General features: G+C 47.5%; 1 protein-coding gene across 1 annotated transcript in view; it reads right to left on the reverse strand.

Annotated features, from left to right (window-relative positions):
• Positions 1–18,253, reverse strand: part of LOC126298546 (uncharacterized) — a 439,384-nt gene that overhangs the window by 307,735 nt on the left and 113,396 nt on the right. Inside the window, exon 2 of the mRNA XM_049989905.1 lies at positions 5,998–6,253. Within this exon, the coding sequence (XP_049845862.1) occupies positions 5,998–6,253 (256 nt within the window). The remainder of the gene's footprint in view (positions 1–5,997; positions 6,254–18,253) is intronic.

Below are 18,253 nucleotides of genomic sequence, written 5' to 3' on the forward strand. Positions count from 1 at the left end.
AACAATTCTGAGTTTCAGTTTGAGGTATAGCACGATTACCTCTTTATCTACCTTTCTGAACATATAAATATTCTCGTTATGCTAGCTGCCCTTAGAACTTTAGTTATCATTGTTACTAAAACTGTCTCATGGTCACTGATACCAGTTTCAGTGAGGACAGTCTCAAAGAGGTCAGGTGTATTTGTTGACACCAGGTTTAGTATACAAAGTGCGTCTGGAAAAATTACGTGAATGGTCTCAGAAAATAAAGGAAACAAAAGATGGAAACAAAGTACTTTACTGGCCTTCAAAACAATTGCGATTTTCTACGACATACTTCTCCCATCGGTTGTAAAGCTGTAGGGAACAGTCAGCAAGCGTTTCTTGTGGAATCGTTCGAAGCACCGTGGTCAAACGTTGTTGGCTATCCGCATCATTACAGGAAATGAGACCAGGTGCTGCCAAAACGATCCGCAGACCAAGCGACAGTCAGTGGCTACGTGTTCATAGCCTTCCCCGTCTCGCTCGGTAGAGATACATGATGGATCAAGCCCTTTCTGTCGAAAGAGGCGATCAAACTCGTATCAAGCTTTAATTTTACCAGTCGACTTTTTTGGGAGGCAGGGAAGACGATGAACACTGTGCCATTGGCTGTCGCTTGGCCTCCGAATCGTATAGTTAGAAGCACTTCTCATTTCCTGTAATGATACGGATATCCAGCAAGGCGTGATCAGGGTGCTTCGAGCGATTCCATGCGAATCGTTTACTGACGGTTTCCAACGTGCGAAGGCAGAGACGTGATGTACCTAATGGCTGCTTAATAGCCTGTTTGTCCGTCTTTTGAACGAAATACACCACTCATTCTGCGTATATGGGGTCTGACAGTTTGGAATTTTGGAATTTGTTGTGGTAAGGTCTTATGGGACCAAACTACTTAGGTCATCGGTCCCTAAGCCTACACACTACTTAATCTAACTTAAACCAAGTTACGCTAAGGACAACACACACACCAATGCCCGAGGAAGGACTCGAACCTTCGACGGGTGGAGCCGCACGGACCGTGACAAGGCGCCCTAGACCGCACGGCTGGTCTGACAGTTGGTGGTAGGTTTGTGGAATTAGATGTCTACGCACAGCTCATGTAATTCGCGTAAATAACGGGCCGCTAAATTGCGTGCACGGTGATGGCGCCCTACAGTGATCCATATGCGTTCATAGGATTTACATCTGCCGAATTTAGTAGCCGAGACATCAACGTGAGTTCACCATAATGTTCCTCAAACCACTGTAGCGCGGTTCTGGCTCCGAGATATGGACAAATATACTGCTTAATGATGACATCGCCGTCGGGGAGACATCAAGCATGAAGGGATCCAGGTGGTTGCGAGCTGTCTGCGTGTCTTAGATTACTACCACAGGTCCCACGCAAGGGCAGGAGCATGTCTCCCATAGCATAATTCTGTTTCCACCAGCCTGCGTCCGTGGCGCGGTGCACGATTCGAGCCGCCGGTCACCTCGATGACGTCGTTTGTGGAGACAACCATTGACCGAGTGTAGCAAAAATATGAGTTACCCAGAGAGCCGACACGTTTCCATTGATCGACGGTCAAATCTCCATGATCCCGTGCCCACTGCAATCTTAACTGACGATGTCGTTGGGTCAACATATGAACACGTAGGGATGGTCTACTGCGGAGCTCTACCTTCAACAATGTACGACGAACGGTGTGCTCCTAAACACTTGTGCGTGCATCAGCATTGTCCTCTTTCGTCAAAGATGCCACAGATCACCATCTATCCAACTTGGCAGAGCAAACAAGCCTCCGAACCCCACCTTCTGTGAAGAGTCGTGGCCGTCCAACCGTAGTGCCTAGTGGTAGTTTCACTGTGCTGCTCTCTCTTTCCATAGGTGCTCAAGACGAACATAGAACCAGCTTCGCCGTTTTCGAGATATTCGTTCTCAGGCTCTGGGTAATAATAATCTGTGCTCTGTCAACGTCGCTTATCTCAGTGGATTTCCCGATTTTCAGCCCATATCTTCGCTAGGGCGATCCCCCGTCTGTGTCTGCTACGCTTACATATTTTTGTTACCGCGTCACATGCCCGCAACTCCACCTGGTAGCATCGAACCTCGTGGTGGGCAGTGGACATAATGTTTTGGCTTATCAGTGTATTTTCTTTGTAGCTCTTGTTTTATTTATTTTCTGTGACCATTCACCGAACTTTCAAGACGCACGTTGCATTTGCATTGAGTAAGTTACCGGACTATATGTTCTAGTTATTTTTAGAAATGTATTGTAATAATATTGCGTAGGATGTATTGCCTTGCCCATCTCTTACAAAACTGAAACTATCCAGATAGATTATTGTATGATTTTAGCCTCCTCCAATTATGGAAGTATGGTTGGAGATCACACGTAGGGGCAAACTGATATTTTTTCCAAAGTTTTCGGTTACATCTAGAGGTAAGTCTGGCGGTCGATAAAAAGATACAATTTAAAGTTTTCGTCCTCCATTGACAGTGAATCTTCCAGTTCCTTTCTTGGTGAATTTTAGTTTGTTGTCTACTTTGACTAATACACCACATTCATTTCTCATTAGTCTGTTCTTTCGACGTACACTTATGGTTAACGTAAGAGTCTCATTGCTATCAATTTCCGGTGGTAGCCAGCATTCTTAACTACTAAAGAGTACTGCATCAGTTTTACTGTTTTTCAGGTGCACTTCCTTGCAAGTGTTTCGGCAGCTGATCCACTGACGCTTGTTATTCAATACTAGCAATTCTCTCTCTCTCTCTCTCTCTCTCTCTCTCTCTCTCTCTCTCTCTCTCTCTCTCTCTTTCTGTAGGGCATCACGACACACATTTGTTCTTGCTAAACGCCAAAAGACATTACTTTACTGACCTTCGATTTCTTTGTTAACCAGTGAAACTTGATTAGAAATGCTAGTTAACCTATTCCACTGTTTTCAGCGCATGACATTTCTTTGTTAAATAAATGTAAATCTTCAGCGTATGATATACTTCAGCTAGCGAATAAAATTTTAGCTTTTCTATGTTCCCTCACGCCTCCATGTTCAACCTTAGTTAACCAGCTTACTAATTCACAGCTTGATCCACCCATTTGGGTAGGATCGAATACGATGCTTTCGAGGTTACAGGAAACTTATCTTTCTTCTTCGGTTCTTGTTAGAGGAACGGATGTGCAGGTTAGCTGAACCAACGCATCTTCACTTTCCTTGTCTGTCAAATATTTATGAAAGTTCTTTCAGTCTCGTGTACTCGAAAGACATATCTCCTGGTGAATGCTATCACACTGGTATGAATTACCCATACAGTTGCGAATTTACATATTTCTTTACACAGGTGATGACCCACTAGATTCAACTGATTGTGAAGCTGCCAGACTTAAGTATGATGGCTGGAACGTGAGGTACAAAATTTTAAATACAGGGTGAACATTAATAAAACCAACAAATTGCAGGTACCGATTCCTAAGTGGAAATCAATGAAAAAAGGTCCAATGAGCATGTGTCGAAAAATGCATTATTGCCACGGTAGATGGCCCTGACGAATGAAAGTTTCTCTGACCACTTTTATGTGTTCCTTGTGTGTTGCAGGTTGTGTGACTGGCGCATCGTTCTGTAAGCAGCAGAATGGTCCGATATTCATGTCGGGAACAAGCCGTGGTGGTGGCTGTGCTCGCTCAAACAGATGGGAACGGTCGACAGGCAGCACGGCTATATCAAAACAGGTATCCACACAGACACCAACCACATCACACAATGTTTTAAGCCATTTTTGGCTGTGTCTGATCATTGATCCTCTCAGAAAGACGAACTTTCACGGAGGCGGCGGATTGTGTGTGTACCAGATTTGGAGGACTGGGTTCTACAGGTTATTGAGACGAACCCTAGTACAAGCTACAGATAAGTGGTCACAAACGCGGTGTAAGCCAAAGTACAGTATGATAACCGCTACTACCCCTATCACCTACAATGTGTGCAAGGATTATCAACAACGGATTTCTCTCTACAGGAAGGATTTTGTCGGTGGTTTTTGCACCAGACTATCATCATCATCATCATTTAAGACTGATTATGCCTTTCAGCGTTCAGTCTGGAGCATAGCCCCCTTATAAAATTCCTCCGTGATCCCCTATTCAGTGTTAACATTGGTGTTTCTTCTGATGTTAAACCTATTACTTCAAAATCATTCTTAACCGAATCCAGGTACCTTCTCCTTGGTCTGCCCCGACACCTCCTACCCTCTACTGCTGAACCCATGAGTCTCTTGGGTAACCCTGCTTCTCCCATGCGTGTAACATGACCCCATCATCTAAGCCTGTTCGCCCTGACTACTACATCTATAGAGTTCATTCCCAGTTTCTCTTTGATTTCCTCATTGTGGACACCCTCCTGCCATTGTTCCCATCTACTAGTACCTGCAATCAGCCTAGCTACTTTCATATCCGTAACCTCAACCTTGTTGATAAGGTAACCTGAATCCACCCAGCTTTCGCTCCCGTACAACAAAGTTGGTCGAAAGATTGAACGGTGCACAGATAACTTAGTCTTGGTACTGACTTCCTTCTTGCAGAAGAGAGTAGATCGTAGCTGAGCGCTCACTGCATTAGCTTTGCTACACCTTGCTTCCAGTTCTTTCACTATGTACCAGACTATCAAAATTATGGGATTATGTCATCAGTCCAGTGAACCGTCGAAGCAGCCCATACCATAACTGGCCTCATCAATCTGCATAATCGTCGTCTATGGCCTACAGACAATCCCCGGGCAATGGTTGAGTGGTTTCATCAGTATCGGTTTAGCATCAATGTGTGGGCGGGGGATCTTGGCGACCACATACCTCGACCGGTTATTATTCCACAACACCTCACTGGAGAAACCTACCTAGACTTCATGTGTGGGCTGCTTGAGAAAGTGCCTTTGGCAATACGACAGGTTATGCTGTTTTTGCATGACGGAGCACCGCCCCACTTCCGGATTAAATTTCGACGAAGCCTCAATACATTCTCTCCGACGTTGGATAGGACGCGGAGGCTCTGTAGCGTGGGCTGATAGATCACCGGACATAAACCCTACTGATTTTTACTTCTGGGAACATCTGGAAAGCATTTTGTATGCTAAACCAGTTCCTGATGTGCAGATTCTTCAACAGTGTGGTGCTATTCGGATAGAAGCCGGAACGTGCTAAAGAGTGCGGCAATCCATGATTCGACGTGTGAACGCGTGCACTGCATCCCATGGAGACCTCTTTGAACATCTGCTGTGATGCCGATACGCTGCAGCTCTGTACTGTGTTCCGGGATGACTTCTTGTCGCTGCATGCACATATTTTCATTCGACCATTTTTTCCTCCATTTCCAGTCAGAAATCTGCCCCAGCAGTCTGTCGGTTTTATTAATGTTCACCCTGTATAACATCCAGAATATGCTATAACATATTTTTATCCATTAAGACAGATGAGTGTTCTATTTGGACCGAATATTGCAGATAAAAGACATGAAGTTATATGAGTACGTTCAGAATGAGATGAGCAACCTATTTAAAAACTAGACAAGAGCGAAGGGCCGGGCGAGGTGACGGAGAGGGTAAGACTATGCACCGTTATTTCGAAGCAAATCTCATTCCAGATATGCGGGTGAATTCTTTCCACGGCTTATCTAAATCACTACAGGTAAATGAAGGAACGATTCCTAAAACGACCTACGGCTATTTATTCCAACTCGTGCTTTATGCTTTTCTTAAGTCAGCGTCGACGAACTGCCGAAATCTATTCTTCCTTGGACTGCTACAAGAAACCGAGTACTTCTTTTCGAGTGGTTGTGTCCATTCAAAAGAACTGAACTTGTTATTTATTAATGCTCGGTCACTGGAAACGTTAGAGGCCCTCTAGAGAGCCATGGAACCTGTTCATAATGGTGTTCATAGTGCATTACACGTAATCTTGTACAATGGAACTTTCTTACCTATCTCACTTATTGAGGCAAGAGTACTGACCTTGAAGCTGTTGATGATCATATCGAGGCTGTGCAGACGAAGCTCGTCAGTAGGCTCTAGCACATCCAACTTGACGATGACCTGGCCATCGAAAGTGGCGAAATTGTCGCCGTCGAGAACCGGGTCGAAATACGGCCTCAGGCGAATCTCGTAATGGCTGGGTTTCACGTTTGTGGGTAGCCGATACTCATACTCCAGGTCTCCGTCCTCTTGAGCGAACGCCACCATCAGCTGCACCAGCAGCAGGAACAGAACCCTGCACACGACAAGAAGGATAATTGATTAACATTATCTTTCACACATGAGTGTTATTCGAGAGCTATCTGCTTATTCTATACGTTACATTTTTGTATGCAAAACCATTTTCCATAGCAGCTGTTAAAATCAGTTATTGTTGGTTTCTCCTTCTTAAGATTACTGCAATTAAATAAAGAGACTTTTTCACCAGCCGTGCTTCGCCTTTATTTACATAGCACCTTCTGTGGTCGTTCTAAAAATATTGATACATATGTTTTCACGTTTTGATGGTTATAGATTAAAAAAGTATTTGTTTATAAAGTTGGCGTCCAATTTACTTACGGAGTTTCCGTACTTTTTTTTTGTTATGCTTTTTGGGCGCAAACTGCTACGGTCGTAAGCGCCCCTTCTGTGGCTTAGGAGAGGGTAAAATACCGAATGGGAAATCAGCAGCAATTGATTCGAAACTCAAAATGGAGGGAAACTAGAAACAGAAGGAAATCTAAAAAACTACCATTGAAGTGGGTGGTTGTTTTCCCCAAAAAGAGCTTCAAATGACCGACGTCATCTCACTGTCAATGATCAATTCGGGGACACGATCGGCTGAGCGCGTGCCATCTGCTAAAAGGGAAGATATATCAGGCGAAAGCTGTAAACGGGTGCGTAGCGGATTAAAATAGGGGCACTGAAGTAAAAGGTGTCTCACCGTCCACGGTTGAGAGCAGTGGAGACAAAGCGGGGGAGGATCACCACTTAAAAGATGTCAATGGCTAAAGAGACAGTGCCCTATGCGGAGTCTAGTTAAAATTACCTCCTCTCGACGACGAGGTTGGGAGGAAGAGGTCCAAGCACAGAGAAGGGGGTTTCTACCTTCCATGGTTTATTATCGGAAAATGTAGACCAATGTGCGTGCCATAAAAGAGCAACACGACGACGTAAAACGCTCTGTAGATCAGCTAAGGGAACCATGCGAACAGCGGGCCGAGGAGAAGAGACTGCAGCCTTAGCTGCTATATCGGCTGCCTAGTTTCCGCGGGTCCCAACGTGCCCTGGGATCCAGAGGAATGGCACAGAGACGCCCCCCCCCCCCCCCCCGCCCCAAGTAGAGCAAGTGGAGGCAGTGCTGAATCCGGTGGATCAGAGGGTGGACAGGATAAAGACCTTGGACGCTGAGGAGAGATCTGAGCGAATCCAAGCATATAATATACTGTAGCCTCTTATGGCGACAGATGTATTGTACAACCTGGAGAACAGCATAAAGCTCCGCAGTAAAAACCCAACACTGGTCGGGAAGCCGAAATCTATTAGTGGTGTCGCCAACAATATAGGCACTCCCAACACCAAATGTTGATTTTGAGCCGTCAGTGCAAATACATGTGGCATGCTCCATTTGTGCGCATAGAGCAGCAAATGAACGACGATAAACTAGTGGGGGGGGGGGGGGGGGTACCATTCTTGGGAAACTGATAAAGGTCACGGAGCAGGCAGGTCCGGGGGAGACGCCATGGTGGCGCCGTATTCCCAGTTGTCAAGAAAGTTTTAGGAAAGTGGAAGGAAAGAGAACGTAGCAGTTGACGGAAGCGGACTCCCGGTGGTAATAGAGAGGAAGGGCGGCCTGCATATCCTAAATCCAAGGAGGGGTCGAAAAAAGGGCATGGGCCGGATGAACAGGCATGGAAGGCAGATGACCAACGTAACGACTCAGAAGGGCAGATCACCGATTGGACAGCGGAGGTTCAACAGTCTCAGCATAAAGGCTCTCCACGGGACTGGTGTAAAAAGCTACAGACACTAACCGCAATCCAAGGAGGTGGAGAGAGTTGAGACGCCGAAGAATAGACGGCCGTGCAGAGGAGTAAACTATGCCCCCATAGTCCAATTTCGAACGCACTAAAGCTCGATATAGGCGGATGAGGACCACTCTGCTCCCTAGGAGGTACCACTCAGAACAGGGAGGAGGAGATTACTGTTTAACGTCCCGTCGACAACGAGGTCATTAGAGACGGAGCACAAGCTCGAATTAGGGAAGGATGGGGAAGGAAATCGGTCATGCCCTTTCTAAGGAACCATCCCGGCATTTGCCTGAAGTGATCTAGGGAAATCACGGAAAACCTAAATCAGGATGGCCGGACGCGGGATTGAACCGTCGTCCTCCCGAATGCGAGTCCAGTGTGCTAACCACTGCGCCACGTCGCTCGGTCTCAGAACAGGGAGTTGTAGTACGTGAAGCGTGCTAAGACCAGCACAGTTTTCTGTCAAACATAATTCCTAAGAATTTAGCAACGTCCGCGAACGGAAGGTCGACAGGGCCTAGATGTAGGGAAGACGGAGGAAACTCCGTACGACGCCAAACGTTTACACAGACGGTCTTACTGGAAGAAAAGCATAAGCCGGTTTCGATGCTCCGTGAGTGGAGGCGATCGAGACATCCTTAAGACGTCGTTCAAGAAGGCTGGTCCGTTGAGAGCTATAGTAGATCGCAAAATCGTCGACAAAGGGAGAACCCGAGACATCGGGAAGGAGACAATCCATAATTGGATTTATGGCGGCGGCAAACAGTGCAAAGCTTAGCACGGAGCCCTGAGGCATCCCGTTCTCTTGGGAGAGAGTGGTGTTAACCCGTACTTTAAATGTGCGCTCTGTCATAAATTCACGAATAAAAAGGGGTAACCGGCCTCGAAAGCCGCAAGAAAACAGTGTGTGGAGGATGCCTGTCCTCCAACAGGTATCGTATGCTCTCTCCAAATCAAAAAATATCGCTACCATCTGGCGTTTCCTGAGAAAATTGTTCATAATATAAGTGGAGAGAGCAACAAGATGGTCAACTGCAGAACGATGCTATCGCAAACCGCACTGGGCAACCTTTTGATTGAGGGACTCCAGCCACCAAACTAAACGGCAATTCACAATACGCTCCAAAATACACTCCTGGAAATTGAAATAAGAACACCGTGAATTCATCGTCCCAGGAAGGGGAAACTTTATTGACACATTCCTGGGCTCAGATACATCACATGATCACACTGACAGAACCACAGGCACATAGACACAGGCAACAGAGGATGCACAATGTCGGCACTAGTACAGTGTATATTCACCTTTCGCAGCAATGCAGGCTGCTATTCTCCCATGGAGACGATCGTAGAGATGCTGGATGTAGTCCCGTGGAACGGCTTGCCATGCCATTTCCACCTGGCACCTCAGTTGGACCAGCGTTCGTGCTGGACGTGCAGACCGCGTGAGACGACGCTTCATCCAGTCCCAAACATGCTCAATGGGGGACAGATCCGGAGATCTTGCTGGCCAGGGTAGTTGACTTACACCTTCTACAGCACGTTGGGTGGCACGGGATACAGGCGGACGTGCATTGTCCTGTTGGAACAGCAAGTTCCCTTGCCGGTCTAGGAATGGTAGAACGATGGGTTCGATGACGGTTTGGATGTACCGTTCACTATTCAGTGTCCCCTCGACGATCACCAGAGGTGTACGGCTAGTGTAGGAGATCGCTCCCCACACCATGATGCCGGGTGTTGGCCCTATGTGCCTCGGCGTATGCAGTCCTGATTGTGGCCCTCACCTGCACGGCGCCAAACACGCATACGACCATCATTGGCACCAAGGCAGAAGCGACTCTAATCACTGAAGACGACACGTCTCCATTCGTCCCTCCATTCACGCCTGTCACGACACCACTGGAGGCGGGCTGCACGATGTTGAGGCGTGAGCGGAAGACGGCCTAACGGTGTGCAGGACCGTAGCCCAGCTTCATGGAGACGGTTGTGAATGGTCCTCGCCGATACCCCAGTAGCAACAGTGTCCCTAATTTGCTGGGAAGTGGCGGTGCGGTCCCCTACGGCACTGCGTAGGATCCTATGGTATTGGCGTGCATCCGTGCGTCGCTGCGGTCCGGTCCCAGGTCGACGGGCACGTGCAGCTTCCGCCGACCACTGGCGACAACTGTGGAGACCTCACGCCCCACGTGTTGAGCAATTCGGCGGTACGTCCACCCGGCCTCCCGCATGCCCAGTATACGCCCTCGCTCAAAGACCGTCAACTGCACATATGGTTCACGACCACGCTGTCGCGGCACGCGGCGTGCGGCATGCTACCAAGACTGCGATGGAGCTCCGTATGCCACGGCAAACTGGCTGACACTGACGGCGGCGGTGCACAAATGCTGCGCAGCTAGCGCCATTCGACGGCCAACACCGCGGTTCCTGGTGTGTCCGCTGTGCCGTGCGTGTAATCATTGCTTGTACAGCCCTCTCGCCGTGTCCGGAGCAAGTATGGTGGGTCTGACACACCGGTGTCAATGTGTTCTTTTTTCCATTCCCAGGAGTGTATTATATCCACTACTCGTGAGAGAGACGGGGCGATAGCTAGAGGGAAGATGTTTATCCTTTTCAGATTTCGGAACAGGAATGACGATACCTTCCCGCCATCTTCTGGGAAAAGGACTGTCTGTCGAAATTCGATTATAAAGCGAATGAAGTAATGCAGACTACGGTATGACAAATGCAGCAACATTTGGACGTGGATGTCACGCGGTGCTGGAGCAGAAGAGCGAGAGGAAGAGATTGCGTGTTGGAGTTCCCGCATGGATGGTTCAAATGGCTCTGAGCACTATGGGATTTAACATCTATGGTCATCAGTCCCCTAGAACTTAGCACTATTTTAACCTAACTAACCTAAGGACAGCACACAACACCCAGTCATCGCTCATGGAGAAAACAGTATTATAGCTTTCGCTATCTTGAGAGGAGAAAGCAAGAGGTCGGACTTCCGCTGCTCGTTTCTTCGGGAGAAAAGCTGCCGGGTAAATTGAAGAGCTCGAAATCTCGGCAAAGTGTTGACCCAATAAGTTAGAAATTGCGTCTGGGTGCACTAAGGTATCATGCGCGACAGTGAGCCTAGAGAAATTAGACGTGCCGGATAACCGTCGAATTCGACTTCAAACTACCGATGAAGGAGTGAAGGTGTTAAAGGATCTGGTATAGAAGTCGCAGCTTGCTTTCTTGCTATCGTGGACGATGCGACGGTATCAAGCGCGTAACTGCTTATAGCGGATACAGTTGGCCAACGTAGAATGGCGGCGAAAAACGCGAAGAGCACGTCTCCGCTCGCGTATTGTGTCATGGCACGCCTCGTTCCACCAAGGAACTGGGGTGCGCCGGGGCAAAGGGGAGGTATGAGGTATTGAACGTTCCGCGGCTTTAAGAATAACTTCCGTAACATGAGTGGCCTGATCGTCGATGCAAGGAAAGTGAAGGTCATCGAATGTCGCTAGAAAGGAGAAAAGTGCCCAATCGGCTTGGCACATATGTGACAGTTGTGACTGTAATCAAAGGACGCATGGAAAATGGTCACTCTAGTGTGTATCAGCAAGAGCGAACCATTCAGAGCACCGTGCTAGCTGAACAGTACCGAACGGAAGGTCTAAATGAGAGAAATTTGACGTGGAGGCAGACAAAAATGTAGGTTCCCCAGTGTTGAGGCAAACAAGATCCGCGGGGGGCGGGAGCTGACCAAGGAGATGAAGGAGATCAGCTCTTGCCATTGGTGTGGACGTTGGAATGTATACGGTACAAAGAGAGAACACGGATCCAGAAAGGGAAAGACGGACAACAGCAGCTTGGAAGGGACTGATTAAGGGGATTGGGTGATAATGGAGAGTATTATGAAGAAGAATCATAAGTCCCCGTGTTCTGGAGTGACATCGACAGAGGGGAGATCAAACCGGACTGATTGGAAATGGAGGAAAACAAAGCGATCGTGGGGACGTAGCTTTGTTTCCTGAAGACAGAAGACGACCGGCGAGTAGGATCGTAAGAGGATCGATATTTTATCCCTAGTGGCTCGAATTCGGCGGATATTCCAATGGATAAGTAACATAGGGTGGACATAAAAGGGAAGAATCTCACCACAGTTACTGTCAACTCCGACAGCGTGGAATGGCATTCTGCCAAAGGCAGAAGACCCTGATTCATAGGTTGTTCGGGGGCAGCTCCAGCGGTAAATACACTCCTGGAAATTGAAATAAGAACACCATGAATTCATTGTCCTAGGAAGGGGAAACTTTATCGACACATTCCTGGGGTCAGATACATCACATGATCACACTGACAGAACCACAGGCACATAGACACAGGCAACAGAGCATGCACAATGTCGGCACTAGTACAGTGTATATCCACCTTTCGCAGCAATGCAGGCTGCTATTCTCCCATGGAGACGATCGTAGAGATGCTGGATGTAGTCCTGTGGAAAGGCTTGCCATGCCATTTCCACGTGGCGCCCCAGTTGGACCAGCGTTCGTGCTGGACGTGCAGACCGCGTGAGACGACGCTTCATCCAGTCCCAAACATGCTCAATGGGGGACAGATCCGGAAATCTTGCTGGCCAGGGTAGTTGACTTACACCTTCTACAGCACGTTGGGTGGCACGGGATACATGCGGACGTGCATTGTCCTGTTGGAACAGCAAGTTCCCTTGCCGGTCTGGGAATGGTAGAACGATGGGTTCGATGACGGTTTGGATGTACCGTGCACTATTCAGTGTCCCCTCGACGATCACCAGAGGTGTACGGCCAGTGTAGGAGATCGCTCCCCACACCATGATGCCGGGTGTTGGCCCTGTGTGCCTCGGTCGTATGCAGTCCTGATTGTGGCGCTCACCTGCACGGCGCCAAACACGCATACGACCATCATTGGCACCAAGGCAGAAGCGACTCTCATCGCTGAAGACGACACGTCTCCATTCGTCCCTCCATTCACGCCTGTCGCGACACCACTGGAGGCGGGCTGCACGATGTTGAGGCGTGAGCGGAAGACGGCCTAACGGTGTGCGGGACCGTAGCCCAGCTTCATGGAGACGGTTGTGAATGGTCCTCGCCGATACCCCAGGAGCAACAGTGTCCCTAATTTGCTGGGAAGTGGCGGTGCGGTCCCCTACGGCACTGTGTAGGATCCTACGGTCTTGGCGTGCATCCGTGCGTCGCTGCGGTCCGGTCCCAGGTCGACGGGCACGTGCACCTTCCGCCGACCACTGGCGACAACATCGATGCACTGTGGAGACCTCACGCCGCACGTGTTGAGCAATTCGGCGGTACGTCCACACGGCCTCCCGCATGCCCACTCTACGCCCTCGCTCAAAGTCCGTCAACTGCACATACGGTTCACGTTCACGCTGTCGCGGCATGCTACCAGTGTTGAAGACTGCGATGGAGCTCCGTATGCCACGGCAAACTGGCTGACACTGACGGCGGCAGTGCACAAATGCTGCGCAGCTAGCGCCATTCGACGGCCAACACCGAGGTTCCTGGTGTGTCCGCTGTGCCGTGCATGTGATCATTGCTTGTACAGCCCTCTCGCAGTGTCCGGAGCAAGTATGGTGGGTCTGACACACCGGAGTCAATGTGTTCTTTTTTCCATTTCCAGGAGTGTATGCCGGCAGCGGTGCGTCTCGGCAACACGGAAGATGGCCAAGGGCGGTTACCGCCAGGTGGCGCTGTAGATGAGACACGCCGTGGCGGAGGAGGAGAGGAACTTTGTTTCTTATGATCCTTGTTGGAAGCAGGACGTTGAGATGAAGGATTCGATGGTTGTGAAGTCGGTGTATCTAAAAAAATCTTCGCCAGTAGGCTCTTTTTTTGGAAGTCCGGGCGTCCGATTTTGGGACCCGCGATTTAGCAGGAGCCGACGACGGGTGAGCCTTAGAGTGAGCAGGTGACAGTGGGGAGGTTGAACGCCGATCTTTGAGCTGGCCGATCTGACGACCGTGGCACTAAAGGTGAGATCGCAAGTCTGCGTGGCTAGCTCCTTAGCAGGACGAGGAGATGCAAGTACAGTGCTATATTTACCCTCTGGGGGCACAGTGGGCTTTCGACTGGCGAATAACTTACAAGCAGCAAATGTAGACACATTTTCCTTCACTCGGTTTTCCTAAATAATTCGTTCATCCTTGAAAATAGGGCAGTCTCTGGAGGAAGCAACGTGGCCGCCATACAGTTAATGCAACGAAGGGATGGAGGTGGACAATCACCCTCGTGGGTATCCCTTCCACATGTAACGCATTTGACCGGATTGGATCAAGACTGGCTTGTATGATTAAACCGCGTTTATGTTGTAACAAAAGTTTTCACTTTTGCAAAATTAATTAGTGGTTGTGGGATATTTTGCAAAATTTTAAATTATTACGAAAGGTGTTTATACAGTAACTACATCTGGACCTTTATTCTAAACACAGTTTTATATTTAATGGTTTCGAAAATATTCCTTCTAAACCTAATATGTCACATTACTTTTTGAGGTGTTTCACCCCTTAAAAGCGAAATTGGTAAAAAAACAAAAAATACTTATTACATTTTTTTTATCCCTCTACATACCCGTCAAGTTTCATCAAGATCTTTTATTGACACCTGGGAATGTTCGCTTGTCAGTTCAAAATTTTTAAAATTCTCGCACACCCCATGCGTCGTTCCATAAAGCAGAAAGATGTGCCCTTCCCCTTAAGGATTCCCGTTTGGTTTCACTGAGAATCTCCATAAGACACTAGCGTTGATCGAACGTACAGGTAACAAATCTAGCAGGATGCCTCTGAATTGCTTCAATGTCTTCGTTTAATTCGACCTGATGAGTATCCCAAATATTCGAGCATTACTCAAGAATGGGTTGCACAAGAGTTCGATTCGTGGTATCCTTTATAGACGAGCTATACTTTCGACGACACTTTCCCGTACACTATAGGATAATAAGCAAACGGTCGCATAGCTGTGAGGACGTTTATGCATATAGAGGATAAAAACAGTCCTATTACGCTTTACTGACACGTTCTTGACGATACCTTTGTCTCTGATGAATACTCGCTGTCAGAGACAACGTACTGAGTTCTATTATTTAAGGTGTTCGAGCCACTCACAAATGTGAGTACCTATTCCGTCTGCTCGAAACTTCGTTAATAGTCTGCAGTGGGGCAGCGCGTAAAACGCTTCCCGGGAATACAGGAATATGGAATTTGCCTGTTGCCCTTCATACACGGTTCACAAGATATCGTTTCAGAAAAAGGTAAGCTGAATCTCGTATAGCGGTTTGTTTCCTAAATCCGTTGTGATTTTTGAACAGTTTTTCTGTATCAAGAAAATTTACTATATTTGAACTTATAGTAAGCTCAAGAATTCTGCAGAATATCTGTGTTAAGAATATTGCCTGTAACTTTGCGTGTCCGTTATTTTGCCCTGCTTATAAATAGGAGTCACCTGCGCTTTTTCCGGTCGGTTGGGGCTTTTCACTGAGCGAGAGTTACGTAATAAATGCTAAGTAGCGCGCCAATGCTATAGAGTACTGTCTGTAATACCGGACTGAGATTCCAGCCGCACCTGGAGAATTGCTTGACTAGTGATGCCTATTTCTATGGCCTTCATTCGGCAGTCTGTTCAAATGGTTCAAATGGCTCTGAGCACTATGGGACTTAACATCTATGGGCATCAGTCTCATAGAACTTAGAACTACTTAAACCTAACTAACCTAAGGACATCACACAACACCCAGCCATCACGAGGCAGAGAAAATCCCTGACCCCGCCGGGAATCGAGCCTGGGAACCCGGGCGGCAGTCTGTGCGACATTCGAACGATAGTGTGTTTGTGCAATACTACTGCGTGAATGCTTTTTAAACATGGAATTTGAAACTTCACTTTTCGTTTTACTGTCTTCTATTGTCACACCAGACTAGTCGACATGTGACTGAACAGGATTTCTAGGGTTCTAGGTAAGGTCTTTCGCTGACGTATGACGGTAGAAGCATCTATCATTTTATGGAAGCACCAATTTCCACTAACTTTTTGCGTCGACATTTCTGTATTCTTTTTTGGATCGAAAGTGCTACAATCTGTTTTCTCAGCATTTTCCGAACTTCGTTATTAATCCACTTATTCGTCACTTACTGCTGCAGAATGCAATTTACAATCAGTTTTAAGTGAATTTTCCTTGCGTATTTAATGTTCAAATTCCTGGCTTGCATCTGGCCTTCGTTCAATACAGTCCACGACATTTCGGCCGGGTGCTTGGCAGTCATCCTAAGGTGAGCCATCGAAGACTGTGGAACATGCCCTCCGTTCCGCGCGCAGTGAGTATTCCGCACATGCATCAAAATCGATTGACAGGCGTACCACACTACCCAGCAGCAGCGACATCGCCACTGGAACAGCGGGACTCAGCTGTCCGCTGGATTGCCGCTATAGCAAATATGGAGACGATAGGGTTCCACACAATTTCCAGCTGGTAGCCACTGTCACGGTTCAACAGATTTTCCGCTAGGCGTATTTCCACGGATTCTTTAGAGTGCCAAAAAGATGTTGTTGTGGTCTGAGTCATTGTTTTATCACACCCCATTGAATGTGCGGTGGAAATACAATGTTCGGCAATAGCGGTCTCCCGCAATAATAAATGGTCCTTCACTGATTGTAGATAGTTTGCAATCTTAGACGGTGGGCGGAAAACCATTTACACTTGAAATGGACGGAGAATTCTTGCTATCTTGAACGAAATTTTGACAACAAAGGAAAGAAAAGCTTAAAATTTTGCCGGCGTGTTCTCTTTTCCCATTTCCCGTTTCATTGCTTTAATTAATAATTAATAGTACCCCGTTAATCTGCCGGGTAGAACGTTCATTTTCCCTGAACACTGTCCTTCGGTGGGCGAGTTCTTTAGGCAAAATTTCTAAATGTCACCAGAAGAACTCGCCATAGGTCGCTTTCTCATACAGTCTAACAGGGTGGAAGAGGGGTGAAAATGAAGGGGCACCTATTTTGGTGTACGCGCCATCGTAGAATATTTGCCGAGATATTGACAAAGTTTTGACGTTACGTCATAGTCCGTCCGCGCATTTCGTATCCTCATGAGTTGGAAGCACAGTGGATAGATGAACCCGTCGTCTTCGGGTAGCGTCTTTGACTAATGACTGATCAAAATATTCTGATTCCCGGTTTCGAATCCAGCTCCTGCCCAGACTTTGGGAGAATTGGGGCCCTTTAAAAAAAAATAAGTAAGTGGCTAGGAGCACTGCATCGAATTTTATTGCCCCTTGTTCGAATCCAATCGTATGTTACATTTTCTCTCTTTTGATGTAGCAGGAGTATGTGACGTCGATATGTTTTGCGACAGTGTGAAAATTAGCATTCCAAATCATATTGAAAGTGAATTTTATCATCACTAATTTTATGTAATCTAATATACAGGGTGTTACAAAAAGGTACGGCCAAACTTTCAGGAAACATTCCTCACACACAAAGAAAAAAAGTATGTTATGTGGACATGTGTCCGGAAACGCTTACTTTCCATGTTAGAGCTCATTTTATTACTTCTCTTCAAATCACATTAATCATGGAATGGAAACACACAGCAACAGAACGTACCAGCGTCACTTCAAAATGGTTCAAATGGCTCTGAGCACTATGGGACTCAACTGCTGTGGTCAGCAGTCCCCTAGGACTTAGAACTACTTAAACCTAACTAACCTAAGGACATCACACACATCCATGCCCGAGGCAGGATTCGAACCTGCGACCGTAGCAGTCGCACGGTTCCGGACTGCGCGCCTAGAACCGCGAGACCACCGCGGCCGGCAGCGTCACTTCAAACACTTTGTTACAGGAAGTGTTCAAAATGTCCTCCGTTAGCGAGGATACATACATCCACCCTCCGTCACATGGAATCCCTGATGCAGCCTTGGAGAATGGCGTATTGTATCACAGCCGTCCACAATACGAGCACGAAGAGTCTCTACATTTGGTACCGGGGTTGCGTAGAAAAGAGCTTTCAAATGCCGCCATAAACGAAAGCCAAGAGGGTTGAGGTCAGGAGAGCGTGGGGGCCATGGAATTGGTCCGCCTCTACCAATCCATCGGTCACCGAATCTGTTGTTGAGAAGCGTACGAACACTTCGGCTGAAATGTGCAGGAGCTCCATCGTGCATGAACCACATGTTGTGTCGTACTTGTAAAGGCACATGTTCTAGCAGCACAG

Source organism: Schistocerca gregaria, chromosome X (assembly GCF_023897955.1).
Source record: "Schistocerca gregaria isolate iqSchGreg1 chromosome X, iqSchGreg1.2, whole genome shotgun sequence".
NCBI lineage: Eukaryota > Metazoa > Arthropoda > Insecta > Orthoptera > Acrididae > Schistocerca > Schistocerca gregaria.